The sequence below is a fragment of the Artemia franciscana genome, chromosome 16, assembly GCF_032884065.1.
Source record: "Artemia franciscana chromosome 16, ASM3288406v1, whole genome shotgun sequence".
Lineage (NCBI taxonomy): Eukaryota > Metazoa > Arthropoda > Branchiopoda > Anostraca > Artemiidae > Artemia > Artemia franciscana.
Window position 1 is genome coordinate 15,651,880 of NC_088878.1, and position 21,480 is coordinate 15,673,359.

The 21,480-nt window shown below is 35.3% G+C and overlaps 1 protein-coding gene and 1 long non-coding RNA gene across 2 annotated transcripts in view; one reads left to right on the forward strand and one right to left on the reverse strand.

Moving 5' to 3' along the window:
• The window catches only part of LOC136037130 (uncharacterized), a 70,235-nt gene extending 57,025 nt beyond the window's left edge, over positions 1–13,210 (forward strand). The window contains exons 3-4 of the long non-coding RNA XR_010619871.1: positions 925–2,918; positions 11,027–13,210. This is a non-coding gene — a long non-coding RNA (uncharacterized LOC136037130). The remainder of the gene's footprint in view (positions 1–924; positions 2,919–11,026) is intronic.
• The window catches only part of LOC136037124 (collagen alpha-2(IV) chain-like), a 131,166-nt gene that overhangs the window by 72,426 nt on the left and 37,260 nt on the right, over positions 1–21,480 (reverse strand). Inside the window, exons 4-8 of the mRNA XM_065719609.1 lie at positions 14,788–14,922; positions 13,205–13,312; positions 7,830–8,051; positions 5,343–5,528; positions 2,781–2,897 (exon numbers count right to left, since the gene is read on the reverse strand). Coding sequence (XP_065575681.1) covers positions 2,781–2,897; positions 5,343–5,528; positions 7,830–8,051; positions 13,205–13,312; positions 14,788–14,922 — 768 coding nt within the window. The remainder of the gene's footprint in view (positions 1–2,780; positions 2,898–5,342; positions 5,529–7,829; positions 8,052–13,204; positions 13,313–14,787; positions 14,923–21,480) is intronic.

Genomic DNA, 21,480 nt, shown 5'->3' on the forward strand with positions numbered 1-21,480 from the left:
CCCCCCTAGCTGAAATTTAGTTTCTTCAAAAATCTTTTCAAGTCTAAGATAAAACTGCATAATTCAAAATTCAACAGAAGCGCATCAGTTTTCTTAGTATATATATTTACCTTTATAGTGTTAAACAGTACCTTTATAGTACTTTTGTAGTACTAAATAGTACATTTGTGGTACCAAGTGGCTCATTTTTCAGTTTTCACTGTAATTTTCATTGTAATTTTGGGAAAATTGGCTCCAACTTTGCCACCTGGATTTTGACGAAATTACGCCACTGGTGTAAATGCTTTTAATGTTGGATTCAGTTGAATAATACTTTATAAGTCAAATACATCCGCTCCTAGCAAATGTCATTCGATAAGTTCAAAATTGGAAAGTGGATCCTCCAGGATGCTCGAAAGGAGGTCTACAAGCTCAAAGTAAGCGGGTTGGCAGGAATCAGCTTTGATAACTGACCTGAAAAAGTTTTGCTGCTATCCCCCCCCCATATTTTGTAAGACGTCTTTATTGAAATAAAAAAGTGGCGAAATTTGCCCGCTCCTAGATTTTGAAAAACACCGCCCCCCAAACTGTTGTGAATTGGCGCCACTGAGAATACGTCGTTCACTAACGCCGCACGCTTTGGCACAATTTAGAGTCTGATGATAATAATAAAAAAAAAAAACAATTACATGAATTGATGACTGATGCAACAACTATAATGTACGGCTTTTGAAAATTCGATATTGCTTTATCTCCACTGTGTGATTTTAACAATATTGTATACTCCTTGAATTTTTATTGGCTCGAGTCAAACTATCTTTTTTTAAATTCAGAACCATGTTTTTAGGTCTGGGTAGCTGCTATGTTATTCTATTCAAAAAGTTGAGGTAGTCTGTAATCTTCTCAAAAGCCTCGTTTTTTTACCAAGAATATTCTCTTTTTTAGACAAGAAGCGAAACACAGTATGCCAGGTTCAATAGGAAAGCTGATGCTTTCTGGAGAGCTTAGGTCAAAACTGGAAATAGTTCTTTCTAAAAAAAACTCAAAGCAGAAACAAACTTGAGAAGAAGGAAGCGGCCAAGAGGATAGTTGGAACTTGGGAACATCTTTGATTACCCAAGATGTATACTAAAAACGGACAAATTGGTGAATATTTCACCAAAGAAATATCTCAGATATTCTGCTTCGAGTCCTACAGACAGCTTAAAAGTATTCGGTATAAAACAATTCAAAGCGCAGATCCTGAAAGTAACCATTGGATGGATTCAATATAAATAAGATCTGGAATAAAGGTATCAATTTCAAATTCTTGGTCAACCTGCCTGAGACTCTAGGCAGGCGTGCCTTGCTAAAAGATAACAAACAAGTATTGGTCCAATTAGAGAATTACTCCCGCCATTTACCCGTGCCATTTAACCAAACACTTGGAAAACTATAAGTTGTATGACTATCTTAGCTCTATGACTATTTACCTTAGTTCTATTGCCCTAGGAATGACGCATGGACGGATAATAGATAGGCATATCTATTAACAAATGAATATACAATTCTAGTAAGGGGGTTTAATGCCAGAATTGCCACTCACTCAATTGGACTATCTGTCTTGGCTTTTTTTTACAATTAGCCATGATTTGATGCCCACAACTATCCGATTTTAATTCAAAAAATTGTTTCAGAAACTGAACGTTCAAAATAAAATAAATACTATTTTCATTTTTTTATTATTACTTTTCATCCTGTTTCTCTTATTTTCGGATAAGTAAAGAACAGATACGGAAGTATTGGTTCAATATTATTATCAAACTATAGATAATAAAATCAAGAAGACTATTTGCTTTGGTCCTCAAACTAAATCAGAAACAAAACTTCCACATTGCTGTGTCACACACGCGTGCAGAAACTTATTTCAAGAGAGGGGAGAGGGAAAACTTACCAAAAATACAGATATATAAGCCAATAATAAGGATTTTTGGAAAATTATAAAAACTAACGTATATTTCGCGGAGGTTGGCCTCCCTTTCAACAAATTGTATTTTCTAACAAAAGCAAACTTTCTATTCGCCTGTACTGTTATTATTTTCAAAATTCATAGGACTATTTTTATAAAGAAGGTTTTTACAACTTGAATTTCCAACAATATTTGCCATTTGACATTAAAGTAGATAAATGAGAAAGCTACATGTCAAAAGGAAAATGACCATTTAATTCCATAATAATATTTTTAGACCATATTTGTGAAAGTGCATCCGCATCATGCATAAGGCCTTCGCTATTTTTTTTTTTTAATCAGAGGGCAAGGTTGCTCTTGAATCAGATGAGCTATCTGAATTGTTCAAAATATAAAAAGATTTTCTTGTTCATTTGTTCTAATCATCCATGGGGGGGGGGGGGGCTCTTTTGACCCTTCGGTGTCCATGATATTACTTCTAATCAACCCCATATTTTCTCATTTACTTCGCAATTTCAACAGCATTAAGATTCACTGTAAGCTGTATTCATACCTTATAGCTTGATGTATATTTTAAGCTGGATTCATACTTCACGACTCGTCATGTTTTTATTCGATAAGTTTTGTAAGATGTGTTGATTCTTTACAGTTCAAAATTTTACCGACTTAGCTGTATTGATACTTACGGCTCAATATCTTTTCACTTACAATGGTTTGTACGGTGCATTGATGCATTAGAATTCGATTTGTTATTTACTCACTTTTTTATATTATACGTGCACATACAATCAACGCTGATAAGTGAATCAAGCACGGGAAGTTCATCATAAGAAATAATTAGCTAGTGACTTACCCTGGGGCCTGGTGCACCTGGCAAGCCTTTTTCACCTTTCGGTCCTGGAGGACCTGGAAATCCTGGAGTTCCTGGGATACCATCTCGACCTGGATCGCCTTTCATTCCCATGCCACCCTAAATTGAAAAAGAACTAAGGTAAGCATAAGTATTTTAAACGACAAAATGGCTGAAGTTGCTCAAAACCTGGTAGAATTATAGATAATGGACATGCGCATATTCCTATGTTTTAGAGTATTGGCCTACAGACGTTCGATCGAGTTAAGACTGATTAAATATATGCCATTATTCATCTTCAAGATTCCCATACTTCAGATTTGAAAAGTTAGCCTTGGATTTCTAGTGCCGTTCCTTGAATTTGATGACGGCAGCAATCCACCGTTCATTTTAACTAAAAAATGGTACCAATAGCTACATCAAAAGAATCGCATTTTAATGCTGATTTTAAATATATAAGTTTCATCAAGTTTAGTCTTACCCACCAAAAGTTACGAGCCTGAGAAAATTTGCGTTATTTTAGAAAATAGGGGGAAACACCCCCTAAAAGTCATAGAATCTTAACGAAAATCACACCATCAGATTCAGCGTATCAGAGAACCCTATTGTAGAAGTTTCAAGCTCCTATCTACAAAAATGTGGAATTTTATATTTTTTGCCAGAAGGCAGATCACGGATGCGTGTTTATTTGTTTGTTTTTTTGTTTTTGTTTTTCCAGGGGTGATCGTATCGACCCAATTGTCCTAGAATGTTGCGAGAGGGCTCATTCTAACGGAAATGAAAAGTTCTAGTGCCCTTTTTAAGTGACCCAAAAAATTGGAGGACCAGTGCTTACAATAGTAATGGTTATTGGGAAGTGTACAGGCGCTTTCAGGCGGATTTTTTGGTTGGAGGCAGGGGTTGAGAAGAGGGGGATATGCTGGGGGAACTTTCCATTTAGGAATTCGTCATGGGGGAAGAAAATTTCCATGAAGGGAGCGCAGGATTTACTAGCATTACTTAAAAAAAAACAATGAAAAAATAAATATGAAAAAGTTTTTTTCAGCTGGAAGTAAGCAGCAGCATTAAAACTTAAAACGAACAGAAATTATTACCCATATGAGGGGCTTACCTCCTCCTAATACCTCGCTCTTTACGCTAAAGTATTTTTAGTAATTTCAACTATTTATTCTGCGGCTTTTGTGATTCAGGGGTCATTCTTAATGAGTTGGGACAAAATTTAAGCTTTAGTGTAAAGAACGAGGTACTGACGAGAGGGAGAAGCCCCTCATATATGTAATAAAAACACGAGAATACAAAAGTTCTTTACGTAAGCTAATTTGTAAGTTACGTATATCTTTTACTTATAAAAAGATTCGTAAAAAATTAAAAGTTCTAGTTGCCTTTTTAATTAACCGAAAATCGGAGGGCAACTAGGCTTCCTCCCCCGCTCTTTTTTTCTCAAAATCATTCGATCAAAATTATGAGAAAGCCATTTAGCCCAAAAAAATAAATATGCAAATTTAGTTTTAATTATTCCTCTGCGGAGAGCCAAAATCAAAACATGGATTGATTCAAAAACGTTCAGAAATTAAATAAAAAAAACAAACAAGTTTTTTAAATGAAAGTAAGGAGCGACATTAAAACTTAAAACGAACAGAAATTACTCCGTATATGAAAGGGGCTTTTCCTTCTCAACGCCCCGCTCTTTACGCTAAAGTTTTATACTGTTTTAAAATGTAGAGTTAGGAGAAAGAGTCAAACTTTAGCGTAAAGAGCGGGGCGCTGAGAAGGAAAAGCCCCTTTCATATACGGAGTAATTTCTGTTCGTTTTAAGTTTTAATGTCGCTCCTTACTTTCATTTAAAAAACTTGTTTTTTTTATTTAATTTGTAATAAGACCCATTAGGCTAATGAAAAAAGCACTCTTTATCCTTTTCTTTCTTTTGTTTTAAATTTGGCTAATCATCTAAAAACATATTGGTAGCAAGTACAAAACAGATATCAATTTTCAGTATAGACACACCCGCAAAGCAACTTCCACATCAATTGTGCCGCTATAGGATCAAGAGTGTTTTCTTCTATATATATTTTTTTATTTTAACAACGTTGTTGTCAAAACCATTTGCTAATACTTTCTCAAAAGTAGGATTTACAGGGCGATTTATGTTCGACGACGCTTTTATCCTCCTGATCTGCATTTCCCGGCTTTATTCTCTCTTTGAGAACAGCTTAGCAAACTATTTTTGGAAATCATCTCAGAAGTTTGAAAACGTCTGATGTAACCTTTAGGCCTGATACAAACAAAAACTATCTACCCTAATAAAAAAGAAATTTCACATATTTTTCTTATGACCCGTTATCTTCTTTATGTTTTTCTACAGTCCGATTTGTCAACAGATTATCAATCAAACAATGCATGAAAAGTTTTCGAATACCCAAGTTTGATTTTTTTTTTTTTTAGAGAAGTCCCATAACACTTTTCTTTCATGTATGATATCAGCGTTACAATGAGGTAATGTTCAATAGAATTACAGAAAAAACACTGGAGAATAGAAACTAGAGTAATTTTTATTTTTTAGCTTACCTTTTCTCCAGGCATGCCTGGTTGGCCTTTTTCTCCTTTGTAAGAAATAGTTGTATTACCACAGGCTTCTAGGACTTCACCAGGTGGTCCAGGTGGACCAGTGTCACCCTTTTGACCAGGGGGCCCAATTGAAGCTATTCCCATTTCACCCTTCGTGCCTTTTTCACCTCTGTCACCTTTTGGCCCCTAAAAGAGAACGAAGTTTGTATTTTACTATACCAAACTCAAGAGGCTAAATCATTGACTGTTGTAGGTAAAGGGTTTACGGATATCCTTGCTTATAGACTTTTTACGAGGGAGCTTAAACAGTGACTATGCGGCTATTTTCTATGATAATTTGAGATAAATTTCTTTTGTTAAAGGTCTTCTGGAAAAGGTTTGAAGCCCTGCTGTATTCATTTGTGACATTTGAGAAGCCACTATTCCTCTTATTTCTGATTTGTTCTTACTTGAAGGCAAAATATGTCCCATAATGTTCTGTCTTGAATTTTAGGTCATTGAATACAGACTTAGGGAAAACTTGGAATCGTTTATGTCTTGTTCTTTTAAAGGCTTTCTGTGGCTCTTGTTGTTAATTACATACTCGTCATAGACACACGGGTACACACAGCAGAAAATCAAGTCAATTTTTCTTTCTGGGGGGGGATTCAAAATTGGAAAAGAGTTTTTTTAGGTGAACGAGGGTAAAATGACACCCCATGGGGATTTCCTTTTTCAATTACCCGAGGAAGGTCATTCTGAGGTTGAAAGCAATCTGAGGGGGATACCAGTCTAACTCCCTACCTGTATGCAGCTATGCTCGTATGAATTGCTTTTTCTTTTAGAGGGGAAGAATGATAAAACAATATATACTATCATAATGAACGGTATATAAGGAGTGATCCTCATCAATAGAAAGCGAAACTCTATAAAGCTAAAGTTTGATAACAATATGTACATCAACAGAATCCTAATCTTATGCTGATTTCTAGTATATAAAACTCATTGAGCATAATGTTGCCTATTTAAAGCTAATTAGCACAAGAAAATTACTTTAACTTTTGAAAAGAATGAAAATCTTTCAAGATTGGGCGATCAGTGAAAACGATATTTCGTAAGGAGAAGAATGGCCCACGATGGCTTTATATTTTTTATATAAGCTGTTTACCTGTTTTTGCCGTTTATATTTATTTAGGCTGTTGTATTTACCTGGATGGACATATCGAACCAGTAGTCGTAAAATGGTTGAAAAGGAATAATTCGACCGAAAATCCCTTCTTAAGCAACAAAAGAAATCGTATTACATGGCAGTATAGATTTCGGTCATTGTGTGTTGCGTCAGCTCGTTTCTAGCCTGGACGGCATCAAATTGCATTGGAGCAATGGAGCCTACCAGTTTAAAACTATCGAACTTGTGCCTGTCACTTTCAGAGGTCATGATGGCGTATGGGATGTATATCGCCCTCAAACATACTTGCAGTCCTGGTAACAGTTATATTGAATCGCACAGTTACACAACGACTATTTGGGATGAATCAGTGAACGTTTCTGAAGGGGAGGGAATGTTTGAAGCGTCAAAAACTAACTATTTAGACACACATTTTACAAACATTTGTGTGAGGTTGTTAAAGACAAACATGGAGGAGGGGGGTTTTCCGCTAGCCTGTCTCTATTCGGAGAATTTTAGCTGGACTAAGTATTTGCATCTTTAACAGAATGGCGTTACACATAAGATTATGTGATTTTGTAAGTCCTGTTGACTGTGAAGTTGAACTTTGGAGAAAATGTGCAATATTGGCTTAGAGACTGCTCCTCTTGTTCATTAGACTTTGGCTAGATGACTACAGATTCCAAGATTTGAAACAGATTCTAAGCTAATATTTTTTTTTTTATTTTTTTTTTTTAGCCCAAGAAGATATCGTACTGAAATCTTATTCAGCCTTCACTTGTATTATTGAAAGTTCCTTTTACATTTACAAATTCATGAGATATTAAGGTATCGTGGCGGTGGGTGAGGGGGGAGGAAGAGGAAGAAACCCCAAACACATGTCTCATGTCTAGTATAATCCGCAGACATACTCATGAAATTTTTATGCACGTAACTAAACAACTTTCAGAGTTATCGCAAAGACGCCCTAGATTTAAATATTAGTCTCTTGTTTTCTTTTGATTTTGTTCTTGGCAACGTCTCAATGTATGTCGCTAATTTACGGAAAATATATACCTTTTAATATTGCATGAAATGCAGCAACATTACTTCATTGACAATTTTATTACAAATAAATAATTGGTAAATTGATACTCATGTTTTGTGATAATAGCATGTTTGTACTAAAAATGTCAGCCTATTGTACTATAATATCTATGGCAGAATTACGTAAGAATTATTATTGAAAACATTTTTTTTCGTATCTATTTCTTTTGCATATTGTATGTGTATCATATTAAGTTACACAGTAGTACATAGTTTACTTCTGGGGATTGCTGCCAATAATTCGCTAAACTCACCTCTCTTCCAGATTCTCCTTTGTCACCTTTTGGTCCATCATATCCCTTATCGCCAGTTGGTCCAACAGGTCCTCTAGCACCATCGAATCCAGGTTCACCCTTTTGTCCTTTCATCCCTGGCAGTGCTATAGCAGCGTCACCTTTACCACCTTTTTCACCGGGCACGCCGGGCAACCCACGCGGTCCAGAAGGACCCGGCAATCCTGGAAAACCAGGAGAACCCTAAAATCAGAAGAAAAACTTTAGCAGGTGTTTTTCTAAGTTTAATTGTATTGTTTTAAATTAATGAAGGGTCTAGAATTGAAGTTGGAAACTATTGCTCTGAGAAAGTGGAATCTAACTAAGATTGGCGCTGCAAGTCTGCATAGAAGTGTCTGGCCCAAGGTCATACGTAAAAGTAAACATTGGGGGAGGGTTGTGGGGTTACAAAAAAACTAACGTACCAGAATTCAAAGGGGACCAATCCTACAACTCTTTTGTGTACATGTCTGTTCCAATCCCCCCTCCCCTCGGAGTGCAAGATACGCTGAGAATACAGTCAACAGCTGGTACAGGCGTCTGCAGCACTTTTATGAGTCCAAAATGCTCATAACCACAGTAGATTTTTCAATATAGAAACTAAATCCAACAGTCGTTGTACAACATGAAAGGATTTAATTGTGAAATGATTAGAAAGCCCACACCACCAGTCATTTTTCTTAGAATAAATAATTTGTTTTCAAAAGATATTCAACATTGTTTTGTCAACTATTTTTACTGTTTTTGGTCAGTCTATTGGCTGTGTTTTGGTGGCTGCATTGAAATGGTTTTATGCACTTGACATGCGTCAGTGACGTAGACAAAAATATTGCCTTCTAGAAAAATGTAAAAATGCATGGTGCGAAAACTAACATTTTGTGAAAAATTACTACTGTAACTCTAAAGAAAGTTTATAAGAAAATCTTCCTTTTGTAGTTGTGCGAAAACTACCCTTGTCTCATGTTGGCTTGTGCTTGCTTGTGAACATGTTTTTTTTTCGTGTTTTAGTTCGCTTATTCATTTGAATTAAGATGTAATTTTTAGGACTTGAAGACACTGTGAAATCATTTTCCAATTATGCAAAAGGATAGATATCATGTTTTTGAAAAGAAAATTCAATATATCTTGAGAATTAAATTCAAATTCTGAAGGTGGTTACACAAACCGATCAAGCGGCCATAATAGTTTAAGGGAATAGAGCATAGATTTTGATTTAAAATTTAGTTAGGTAAGGCGTTTTGAAACACCTTAGCGAACATACTATGGACCAGGTAAATAGTTGTTATCAAAATCGAGATAATGTTCTTCTAGTGTACAAAATATTCGGAGTCAGCCATTGGTCTGACTCGTCGTTAGACAGAGCGTCAGACCAGATAATACTAAAAGTAAGACTACGGAAATGGCGATGTGTTTCCGTGTTATGGAATGAAACATATCTAAATTCATTGCAACGTGCATTTATTAAACTGCCTGTTTGTACTAGTCAGTAACCTACTTGCACTACATGACATTATCAGTAATTTTCAGATCAACTGCTTAATTCCTAACGTATTCATTAGTTGATTTGATTAATTTGATCATATTAATAATTCATTGGTGGATAATTTTGAAGTAGAGTTTCCACTTATGCCAACCCTAGATAAGCTTTTCTGGTTTCCACTGTAGGCAAGTGAGAACTTTTTAGATATGAATACAATATTAGTAGTCTTCGGCTTTTAACCGTTGGTTTTCCAAGGCTCTACCATTTAAGTCATCTTCCCTTCCTCTTGTGTGAGTGAGATTCTGGTACTTTGCGCTGTAAAAAGACATTTTACATATCGATTCTTTACGTCAAATATCACATAAATCCGTCTAAGGTGACAACTTCAAGCCCATTCCCAATGATTAAAGCTCAACTTCACTTATCCAATAATTATAGGCAACACTTCATAGTTGCTGCTCTAGGATTTTATTGGAGCTGTGGAAATTGTTGATTTCCAGGAATAGTATCTTTTCAATAAGCATATTTTCTTCAATCTCATTTTGGTGTAGATTTGACCCCTATTCTTAGCCAGACATCCCCTCCCCCTTGAAAAGAAAGAAGATCTCTCGAAATAAGACTATAGCTGCGCCATGCTGGACAGGCAGAAAGTATGCCTAAAGAAACTCTGGTCTGCTAAGGAAGCATCCTTTGGGTAAAAACTTTAATTCTAAGCTAAGTTAGATTTCTGGAAAAGAAGTCCACAAGCAAAATCCACTCCGAGATCCATGATTTTTTCTAAGATATTCTCTATAAAATATGTATTAACAGATTTTTCAGCCTTGACAAGACTGCCAACTCATTCCCAGTGTTCCCATAGAAAAACAAACCATTCTTGCACATATGTCTGTCCGACCTATGTCCCATTTCTATCAAAGTCAACGCTTGACTCTGAAACGGAGAATCTGACGGGCTATGCGCCATTACTGCCTTCATGGTCATCTTACAATATAAGAGATTTGTTATCAACTGTTTGCTTGTACATAAACAACAATTATAGTCGAAGCCATCAAGAGCGAAGATTGAGCCCCGGGGATGAATTCCTTGTCCTAACCTCCACTCGCTAACTTTTTGTTTAGTACCACGGTGTCAATAGAAATGGACGTGATAGGTTATAGCGATGGCTCTGGGAATTCGAAGCCAAAAACTGCCCGCAACATTTCCCTGGCCCTCCCCCGCAATTATATTTTCAGTTTGTACAGAGTGTATTTTCCCAAATCTTTCAACAGCTGATCAGTTTAATTTCCAATTTTCGATTCAGTTGGGGAGAAGGTCATAGCAATTTTCAAAATAAAAGATGTTATGGTTATAAATTTAAAGGACAAAACATTTAAACTTTTAGCGTAAATTTTCGCTTTAAATAGGGTATCGCCCGTTGACCCTCAGAAGCATTGTGTTTTGTAACCTTTTGAGGTCTCTATAATTCGTGTTTCCTTAAACACCAGAGGCGTCTATGTCTGCTATGGCTACATTTTCGAAATATTTTTAAATATAAATTCTGTTTTTAGTGCTGCTCTGTTAAGTACTTACACTTTTACTGTAATGAAGAATCGACTAAATTATTTCGAAAAATCCCGTCTAAAATATTCAGACATGCTGTAATACTTCATTTATTCTTAAAATTTGAATTTTCTACTTTTTTCTTCTTTTCTTCTTGCAGAGCCTAGGGATTTTCATTACGGACGTATGTATTTTGGATATAACAGAAGGAATCCACACAAAATTTGGAACAAAATAGCTAATATTGAAAAACGTGCCAGGGTGGGAGAATTTGCACCAACCTGGTGCATATGGTGCATTAGCCTATTGCACAATCAAAGTATTGTATGCTTATAATAAATACTGGCAACTGGTAAATTAGAGCTTTTAACATTTTTGACTTCAAATTAGGCTATATCGATTTCATAAAGTCTCCCTCAATTTTTGTGTTTTTCGCCCTTCACGTGTCGTACAGAGCAGGCTTTCCCCGGTTATCAAGTAATTTTTTTTTTTTTTCTTTACTATGATATGTAGAAGTTGAACACACCACGCAAAGCAGCTTTTTATGCTCTTTTTAAATATACTAATCTTCCCTGTCACAAATTCTACGTTGAGCCCTTAAATATGATACCTTGTTCCTTATTATTTGCCAGTAGAAAATGGTTTACAAAAATTCTGAAAACTCTTTTAAAGAAAAATAATGAATACTTACTTATCTCATTCCTAAAAGTGTGTAGCTTCACCTTACAACTCTCTGGTAAAATATACAACCCAGTATATATATTCAAACTATATTTTACAATAGCTTATCTCTTTTCTTCTTTATTATTTTACGGCGAAAGCTAATCAATCGTTGGGAAGAAAAGAGTCATGCTATCCTAAAACAAGAGCTGAGAGCTCATATGGCACTTGTGACGAGGTCGGAATAGCCAAGAGCCAAGAGCTCATGTGGCATGAGCTCTAGCAAAATTATAAGAATCAATAGATTGCTTTAAAAGGAAAATCAGAGGCTTAATGCCGGTTGGGATTTAAAATAAGAGCTCTGAGACACGAGGTCCTTCTAAATATCAAAATTCATTAAGATCCGATCATCCACTTGTAAGTTAAAAATACCTCAATTTTTCTAATTTTTCCTCTCCCTTAAGCCGCCCCCCCGATGGTCGAATCGGGGAAAACATCTTTATCAAGTCAATTTGTGCAGCTCCCTGACACGCCTACCAATTTTCATCGTCCTAGCACGTCCAGAAGCACCAAACTCGCCAAAGCAGTGAACTCCACCTCCTAACTCCCCCAAAGAGAGCGGATCCCGGTTAAGTCAATCACGTAACTTCTATTAGTCTTGGAGGATTCCTTCCCAATCCTCCAATCTTACCCCAATGCTCATAGGTTTGTAGATATATATGTGTATTACCAGGCAATTGTTCCCTGTATCTTATCATTCGCATTCCTCTAAACGAACGTCATTGCTTTAAAATCTTTTATGGAAATATTTTGTTTACTGTCTGTGTTTTAATCTGCTTGTTTATCTGTCTGTATTTATTTTAACTTATCCTATAGAGGTTTTTATAGTGACAATAAGGCTCTGGTAAGTTTACATACAGTGATAAAAATTATGCAATATAATTTAGAGGAAAAGTTTTTGGTAAGGGGATTATTGATTAATTGGATAGTCTGACACGTGCAATTGTAAAAAAGAACAGTATCATACAGAAATTAATTCATCAGAAAGTTTGCTCTTTAAAATATTTATAATTTGACCCATTTGATAGCACGATCAGTAGAGCATTTGCGTTAATTACTTCTATAAATCGAACGGTTGAAGATGCTTGTAAGGTTAGGGGTGAGATCCCTAGATTTACTGGCCGATACTTATAGCATGTTCTAAGACTATTTATCAATAACTGTCACTCATTCACTTATTCTAATGATTACGCCAACAAATTAAACATTATTGAATTTTGCATTATAGGCAGCCAAAAGATATTTATTCATTTTCAGCAAAATACTTGTAAAACCAAGTACTTTCATGGAACGATGGGAAGTTGTTGGAAAGATCATAAATAAAGCTTTAGGCGGAGTTTATAGTATAGCACGATTAGAAACATGAAAGGCATAAAACCATTTTTTTTGGGTAATTTCTTCATTATTTTTTACAAATTCGATCCCTATCTTTAACCTCTCGGAGCTTCGTAAAATAACGTAATCTAGAGGAGATTTGGTGGCTAGACAATTCAAATTTTAGTTCCTGAATTTTCGCCATGAAAACCATTGTATGAGGAGGACATTTTACCAATTCAACAGAACTTTTCGTTTATACTCCTGCAAAATGTTTGATCTTTGAAAGAATGAGACTACTTACGTCAGTTCCATTGCATCCATCAAGACCAGGGATTCCTGGAGGCCCCATAGGTCCAGGAATTCCTGGAATTCCATTGATACCAGGGAATCCAGGCATGCCCATTTTTCCCTAAAAAAGAGACAATTGTATTTCTACACGTTAGGATTGTAGTAATAATATCAACATTTTTGCCTAGTTTTTAAGAAAGGGTTTTAAAAAATGAAATGACTCGTTACATGTTTACCAATAAAAAGTTTTTTGAAGGGGACTGGTCTGTAGAAATTTGTCTTAGAGAATAAGAGGTTTAGAAGCATAGTTGTTTTAACTAAAATGGTTCTGTTTTTAATATTCCAGCATTTTTTCACGTAAAGTCTTGTGGTCTCCCATGCGAAGGAGCAAGTCTCTGGCATGTCCCACACCTTTTCCGGTCCCATGTAAAGCATATCATAGGCATGACCATCATGAAATTTCGTTGAATAATTCTATTAATACCTTTACCCACTCATTTTTTCATGTCAAGATCATTCAATAATATACTAGATACAGAAGGATTGTTGGACACTAAATTTTCATGAAATATATAAATAACATGGGGTGTAATTTAAATATTGTCTCAGTAACTTTAAGAACTTCTACACAATCTATTGTTTCATTTGGCTATTGTTGGAGGATGAAAATTACAGCGAATGACAAGTCGTGAGCGGTAATTTTCTCAACTCTAATATTTGCGTATGTTGTATCCGTTTAAATTTTCAAAGAAAATTCGATAATTTTTTTTTAGTATAATGAAGTTATCATTCTTTATAGCTGCTGTTTTTTCTTGTTTATTATTAACAACAGAGATATTAGTCTGCAGGGTTATTTCCTAAGAGAAACGAAGTGACGTATTTTTTAAGAGGTCTGGGAAGTATTTTTTACAACAGCAGTTTAAGCCTCATTATAAGGAAATTATTTGCAATTATGGATGCAATCGTAAAATTATTGGAGCCCGATTTTGGTCCTTTCCCTGACGTATGTGTCTAGTTTGAAAAGAGTGATGTCGCGTGAAGATAATGTAAGATAAATATAATCACAAAAACAATATAAGATCTTTCAAGAACAGTCAGGGAAACAAATCAGGCTGCTTATGAGGGTTATTTTCATCAAAAACAACCCTGAAAGAGCAAAACATAAAGCTAGAAAAGTAAAATATTCAAGCGAAGCAAGCAAATTGCTTCTATAGTAGCAATTTTTTGCAGTTTATCCCAATTCAACGTAATATAAACTCCCAAAGAGGAAAATGTGTTTGGCTGATTCACAAAATAAGCTTGAAAAACGAGGCTGAATGAGCTTAAGTGTGTACAGTAAGCTGTTTTGCAGATTCATAGTTAGAAATATTTAGATTGGTTGAGCTGAACTGGTTCAATTTCAAGAATTAGTGAAAAAGTAAGAAAGGCAAAAATTGAACATTACGATTTATGTACTTGAAACTTGGTAAAAAAAAAGCGCCTGCATTGACAATTAACTGCCATCAATTTGCATGAAAGAGAGTCTGCATATCGATCCCTTTTAGATATGATATTTAGCCTATATATCACCACGAAAATCCAAGCACACAAAATTACCCTTTCTCCTTTAGGTCCACGAGGTCCCATCATTCCTGTTTCTCCTTTGTCACCTTTAGGTCCTTCTATACCTTCTGGACCTTCCATCCCTGGTAGACCTTGAAGTCCTATTGGTCCAGGTGGACCAGGTGGGCCCTAGAAAAAATCAACTATGTTAGTTTCTAGTCGAACAATTTGAGAGTAGTTCCCCTTTATTTAAATTAGAGTAGGTTATATATAAAATAAATTTGGCAATTGATGTGTTACCCTCTTTGAAGTGCTGTTGTGTCATTTTTGTAAACTGTAACCTTTAGGCCTATAGCTATTTATCGCTTATCAATATATTTAGTGTAAAAAACTATGTCACTTAAAAAAAAATATATATTCAAATTGAAATAATACATCACTAACAAGTCAAGCGAAAATAGAATACTTAAAATGAGTTTAAGCTACTTTTTCAATCGCTCAAATATAAGTCAATCCAGTATTTTGGATAAAAAGTTTAAATTGAAATTGAAGCGCACAATTTATGCATTTCTGCCCGAAAGTGTTGAAAGGATAGAAGAAAGGACTTATTAAAGTGATCTGGAAAGGTTCCTTTAAAGTGGTCGAGCCAATATTAATAATTAAACATGTGTCAGTTCTCTGGTTAGACTCTTGATTGTGCTTGATAGACCTATGAAATAACTAATAAATTCAGATTTATTCTAATTGATATCCTGAACTTCCCATACTTATTTAGGTTAATCCGTGTATTGCTACTTGTCGCTTTTGTAGCTCTCTTTCAAGTGTTGGGATGGTCGTGTTGTTGTACGGTGTCTTTCATAATTTATGAATGTCTTTTATACCTTTTGCAATTTTCATAATTCAACAAATCTAAACTAATTTAAAATAATATTAATTGTGTTAAAAACGGAATGGATTTGCTGTTCTAAACTTTCAGACATGGTTTAAAAAGTCAAATTCAAGCTCATATAGTACTTTAAACAGCAAAATAAAACACAGACACTGTTAGCGGCATTTCTATTCAATCCGGTAGGCGAGAAAGTAAAAGAAACCGACGAACACAACTTCGGAGAGCTCTTTGTTTAGAAGATGTAAATCTCTGGCGCAAATAAGAAACTCATCTTTGTTCTAACATCTGTGCTGAAATTGCGATTCATGACCGAGATCTGCTCTAGATTTTCTATTTATTGAAGGAGGGAAATATGACATCTGTGTATAAAACCTAAGGTTTTCTGACGCACAAGAGATAACGTCACCGAGATCGTGGAATTATCTGTCATTGTAATTTTGATAAACTTATTAAAGATTCAAATCCGCTGCGAGATCGGAAAAAATTGATAAGTCCATCAAAAAATGCTACTTTTAAAATTCTACATTAATTAATCATTAAATTAATCAATTAAGACAATCATTAAAAATTTTAATTTGGCTCATTGACAGGATACCAAGAAGCACAGGGACACATAACAAAACTTAGGGGAGGCTTCCCATGAGTTTTGAAGGCTGCAAAAAATTTTAAAATATGTATAATTTTGGACAGCTCAGTTGCTCTGTTTTACTGTCGTTAGGGACGCTACCAGGCTTCTCCCAGCTCAGAAAAATGTATGCATTTTTCTACCGACTTGATTACAACTAATCAACTGCTAATGTTGCAAAAAAGGAAAATTTTGGCAGGATTATAATCAAACAGTTCGTGGTAACGAACTGTCAAACAGTTCGTGGTAACGAACTGTAGTAAGGAGCGACCCGGCTCAATAGTAACCGAAACTCTAAAAAATTGAATTTTGATACTAATAGTTACATCAGAAGGATTGCATTTTAATGCTGAATTTAAATATATAAGTTTCATCAAGATTAGTTTTACCCATCTAAAGTTACGAGCCTGAGAAAATTTGCCTCATTTTCGAAAAAAGGGGGAAACACCCCCTAAGGGTCATACAATCTTAACGAAAACCACACCATCAGATTCAGCGTATCAGAGAACCCTATTGTAGAAGTTTCAAGCTCCTATCTATAAAAATGTGGAATTTCGCATTTTTTGCCACAATACAGATCACGGATGCATGTTTATTTGTCTTGTTTTTTTGTTTGTTTTTTTACTGTTTTAAAAAACAGAGCTAAGAGAAAGAGTCCAACTTTAGCGTAAAGAGCGGGCCGTTGATGAGGAAGCAGCCCCTTTCATATACGAAGTAATTTCTGTTCGTTTTAAGTTTTAATGCCGCTCCTTACTTTCCGTTAAATAAAACTTGTTTTTTTATTTAATCATTGTTAACAACTATAATAGAAAGAATAATACTATGAAATCAGCCCAGTTTTCTCTAATTTTACAAATCATCATCCATTATTTATACAACTAATTGCAAAGAAATATAACTTTTGTGTGAAAATAAAGAGTAAAGTTGAAACTTCATGTTTTTAACAGTTTTATGTTTTTTGGCTTGTTATAAATGTAAAAGCGGTGATATCCAAGAAATTACACAGATAAGTATGGTATCAATAGTCCTGCTGGTCCTGACGACTTCTAATTTTTAGTTTTTGAAAAATCTTTGACCAATAATGTACCTTTAGATAGGTAGAAAAATTTACTCAACAATTAATTTAATACTAAATTTAAACTGTGGCTTCCAATACAGGCAGAAAGGAAAGAAAATCACACATACAAGCACTAATAAAATAAAATTACAAACGGCCACCCACCTTTCACTACCCCCCGAAAACCAAGCCACAGCAAAGTGCCATGCTCAAAAATTAATGTAAATATACTTTCCCAGCTTAGCCCTGAGACATCTGAAGTATGGGGGCATTAGAAAGAAAATGTATCTAAAAAGCAAAGATATTTTATAGTTTCTCTGAAGCCACTAAACTTATGACACTTTTTAGCTGACCCAGGGAGAGTATTCCGGGCAGTAGGAGAGGCAGGTTCAGTACGAACTAACTGATGAAACGGTATGTGGATAATCAGAAACAAGGCATGGACTACCCCTGTGGGCCGTAGGAACACCGCCATATAGTTGGAGAAAAACAAAATACACAAAACAGAATATAAAGACTTCAAGGGAAGTAACGGCTTATTAACAGAGCTATATGTATCAAAGATAACATTCCCTGCTTTTGCCACATACTTTAGATAGGGGTAATGGAAAGGAAGAAAAAGTTAGCATCCATATAGTGATGGAATAAAAGAATAAATTAAAAAAGGAAACAACATTTTTAGAATCAACTCAGAAAAAAGTAAAACCCTGAACGAAGAGAATGTCATATCTTGATTTTAATTAGATTAATATAATGCCCGAAGAAAAGATTCTCATCAAAAGAATACCTAGGAACCAGATATATCGACCTCTAGTTCTACCAAGAGAGCCACTTGGATGAAGAATTTCAGATAGATAAGAGCAATTCTGAGAAATTCAAACGAAATAAATTCCGAGGAAATCAGGAAGCTTGACTTAGAAATATTTAGGGCCAGGCGTTAGCTCGGACCGTAGAATTACTCCCTCAAACATAAGAATTTCACACGAATCTCAGGGTTTGTTCTGACAGCAGCGTCAAGAGCACTGTTGTCAGTGAAGCAACTAATGTCCTCACCTATTGATGGAGTATGGAAAGTTTAGGAAAGATTTTTTGGGGGCAGTTGACAGCAAACTGTGGGTTTCGATTCATCACCGCAACACTAAGAACATTGACATAAATTAAGAACCGAACTGACCCTATAGCTGAAACTCATGGGACACCAAACTCAGCCTGATACGTTGAACGAAAAGAAAATTCAGCAAGTCGAACCAAGCGCTAATATTCCCGGTTATACCGTAATGAGATACGAAAGGTTTTTGAGGGTCAACGAAACGAAAGCTTTTCAAGTGTCCAAAAATATAGTCAAGGCTGGAATAAAACGAGAATCAAGAGTTAAATGCAAAACATTTCAAAGGGTGGTACAAACATGTTCCTTTGAGCGTCTATCTCGGTAGCCCGACTGAAATACCCGAAAAAAAATTTTACTTCTAAAATGATAAGTACAGTGCAAAGCATAGACTTCAAAAAATTTGCCAAACACAAAGAGTAAAGATATTGACCCATAATTAGGAAGATCTCTCTGAGGTTTTATGAGCTTGACTCAAGTGAGCCGAGGTCACTTAAGTGAACTGAGAAAATATCTGTTTTCGATAGACCTACCTGGTAGGCTTTGTGGCCAAACCTACTTGACAGTAACATTCACTGCCTAATCAACTGAAGCGTAATTTTCTTTTAAGGAATGATATTGATAACTTCCTCAGCGCTTTTGAAATGTGAAAATTGGATTCGAGTACTAGCAACATCTTAAGTAAAAGTATTATTGTAACTGAAGAAGTAATTTCTGAACTTAAAGCCAACATTAGGGGCAGTTGAACTCGAAAGAAACAGACATAATAAACATTTAGGACGCATGGACACTTGGGTCGTTTTCTGTTGTTATAGAACTCCATCCTCCCTGCAGTCAAAATTCATGCATGGGTGCCTGTGGAGCTCTTTTTCTGTTTCCGTGGATGGTATAAGCGTGGGGTGATATAAAATGGAAAAAAGAGAAAAAGACGACTACTAATCAATGAAAATAAGCCAGATGATGCAATGAATATGCCGACAGAGGAACAAACAAAAGCGTTGACAGAAAACAGGTCTGTATTTACTTTGGCAATCATTGGAACTTTTTCCTGAGGAAAGACTTTTAGATTTGTTTGTGTTAACATTGGAGATACGATAGGTCAGCAATTTTTGTATGTGCTAAGTTGTCTCTGACAGCCCTGTTTAAAGAAATAAAAGAAAAAAAGCCTTTGAATATTTCTTTCTTTTACGTAACTCACAAGTTTTTCATCTACAACAGTCGTGAGCAATAAAACAGAGTAAACAAAATGAATATTTTTACATTTGGCTGGAAAAATTACTGTGTATCAAATGCAGCAAATCTTGCAAGATATTCGAATATTTTACACTATTATTCATCCTTTGAGTTTAATAATACAAAGAAAACCACTTCTTTTGTTTTGTACGATTGACATTGGTTCTAAAAATATGTAGCAATGCTTCTTGCAGAAATTGTTCAATAACAAATATATTTTCTTGAATAATCGGCTTTATGTACTTTACTAGTGCTTTTGATCAATATCAAGAGGCTGTACACTAAGTCACTTCCTATAAACCAGAAGGGTCGCAGCAAGAAAAGAGGGGTAACAGCTTCTGAGGTGTCGCCGGCAGAAAGGTTGGATGCAAAGAAGCCAAGTACACCTGCAACAGACAACCCCATTGAATTGCCAAAAAGCATACCTTTCAACAGCCTACCATTCTTCATCATAAAATATAACCTAAGAATTTTAATTTTTATTTCGTTGTAGCCCTAGAAAGGGGATCCAACAACTTTTTTCACGTAGCTTATTATCTAATATACTGTCCCTCAAAAGAGGACATAGAACTGCCGTTAGATAATTCTCTTGGAAAAGATCCAGCATATTTTCTTTAGGCGATTTAGTCTTGTGTAAAATTTACTTTTAAACCTGCTCTCACACCTTGAACGCTCTGAAGCTCCAAAAACTTCCCTCTCGCTAACATTCTTAGGCTATATAGGCACTCTCTTTTCCTCGTCCATGTAAAGGGGGAGCCAACTTACCAATTTTTGTTCCCCCTTAAGTACATTAATATTACTTTCATAAGTAGCGCTAGCTACTTTAAGGTACGCCATATATTGCCAGGGACTTCACTATAGCATTGTTACCTATGGCAACACATCCTCTCGCTTCTTCAAAACCGTGCTGTTCCTGTTTAGACCTTTATCTCCATCATCTCCAAACCTGATAAGTAACAGCATGCCTATCAATTCGCTTCCTGCGGAGTTTAAGCTGACGCGTTTATAGCTAATGATTCATTCTTATTTGATTTCTCATATAGGAGCTTAATTTAAATTTTCCTCAAATCACTAGGAAATTCTCCTTCATCAAAACTCAAGCTCATGATTTTTAGTACCTTGTCTCTAAATTCGTAACCACCTTTTTCAAAAATTCCTTTATCCTTCTGTCAGAGCCTGCATCTTTTCATTCCTTAGAACACGTTTCCTAGGCTCTTTTTTGTAAATAGATGTCGCTTCACTTCTAAATCATCAAGCAGCATCTCAATATTTTTCATTTTATTTTCTATAATCTTATCAGAAATTAACACACGCTAAAAATAATTGGTCCCAAACTTCCTAACACTCTCTTTTTAACTAATTGAGATATCAATCGTATCTTTAACTGTGATCACTCCGCACTGAAAACTTCTCAATTTTTTGACACGCCAAAAAAATAAAATAAAAATTAAACAAAGAAAAAAAAAAAATCAAGATTGTCTGATCCATTCAAATTGCCATTGTCGAAAACCCTAACTTGGACACTTAAACCCCCCAACCTTGAACAAAGAGGAAAAATCACTCTTTTGCATGCAGAGCACCAATGTGACCTCTTTTTCTTTTCTTTTCTTCGCCACTAGCGGGGCACTGGAACATCATAAAGAGCTGTTTAAGGACTCATTTAAACGTTATGTTTTATACCTAATCCTTCTTTATAAATTTGACTTGATAGTACCATCATATAATGCTATATGGGACCCAAAAAATAAAATTTTCGTACCATTTCTAGAATAGAAAGACTGGGTTGGTTGAACTGGAGCATCATAGAGAGCTGTCTAATGGCTCATTTAAAAGCTAAT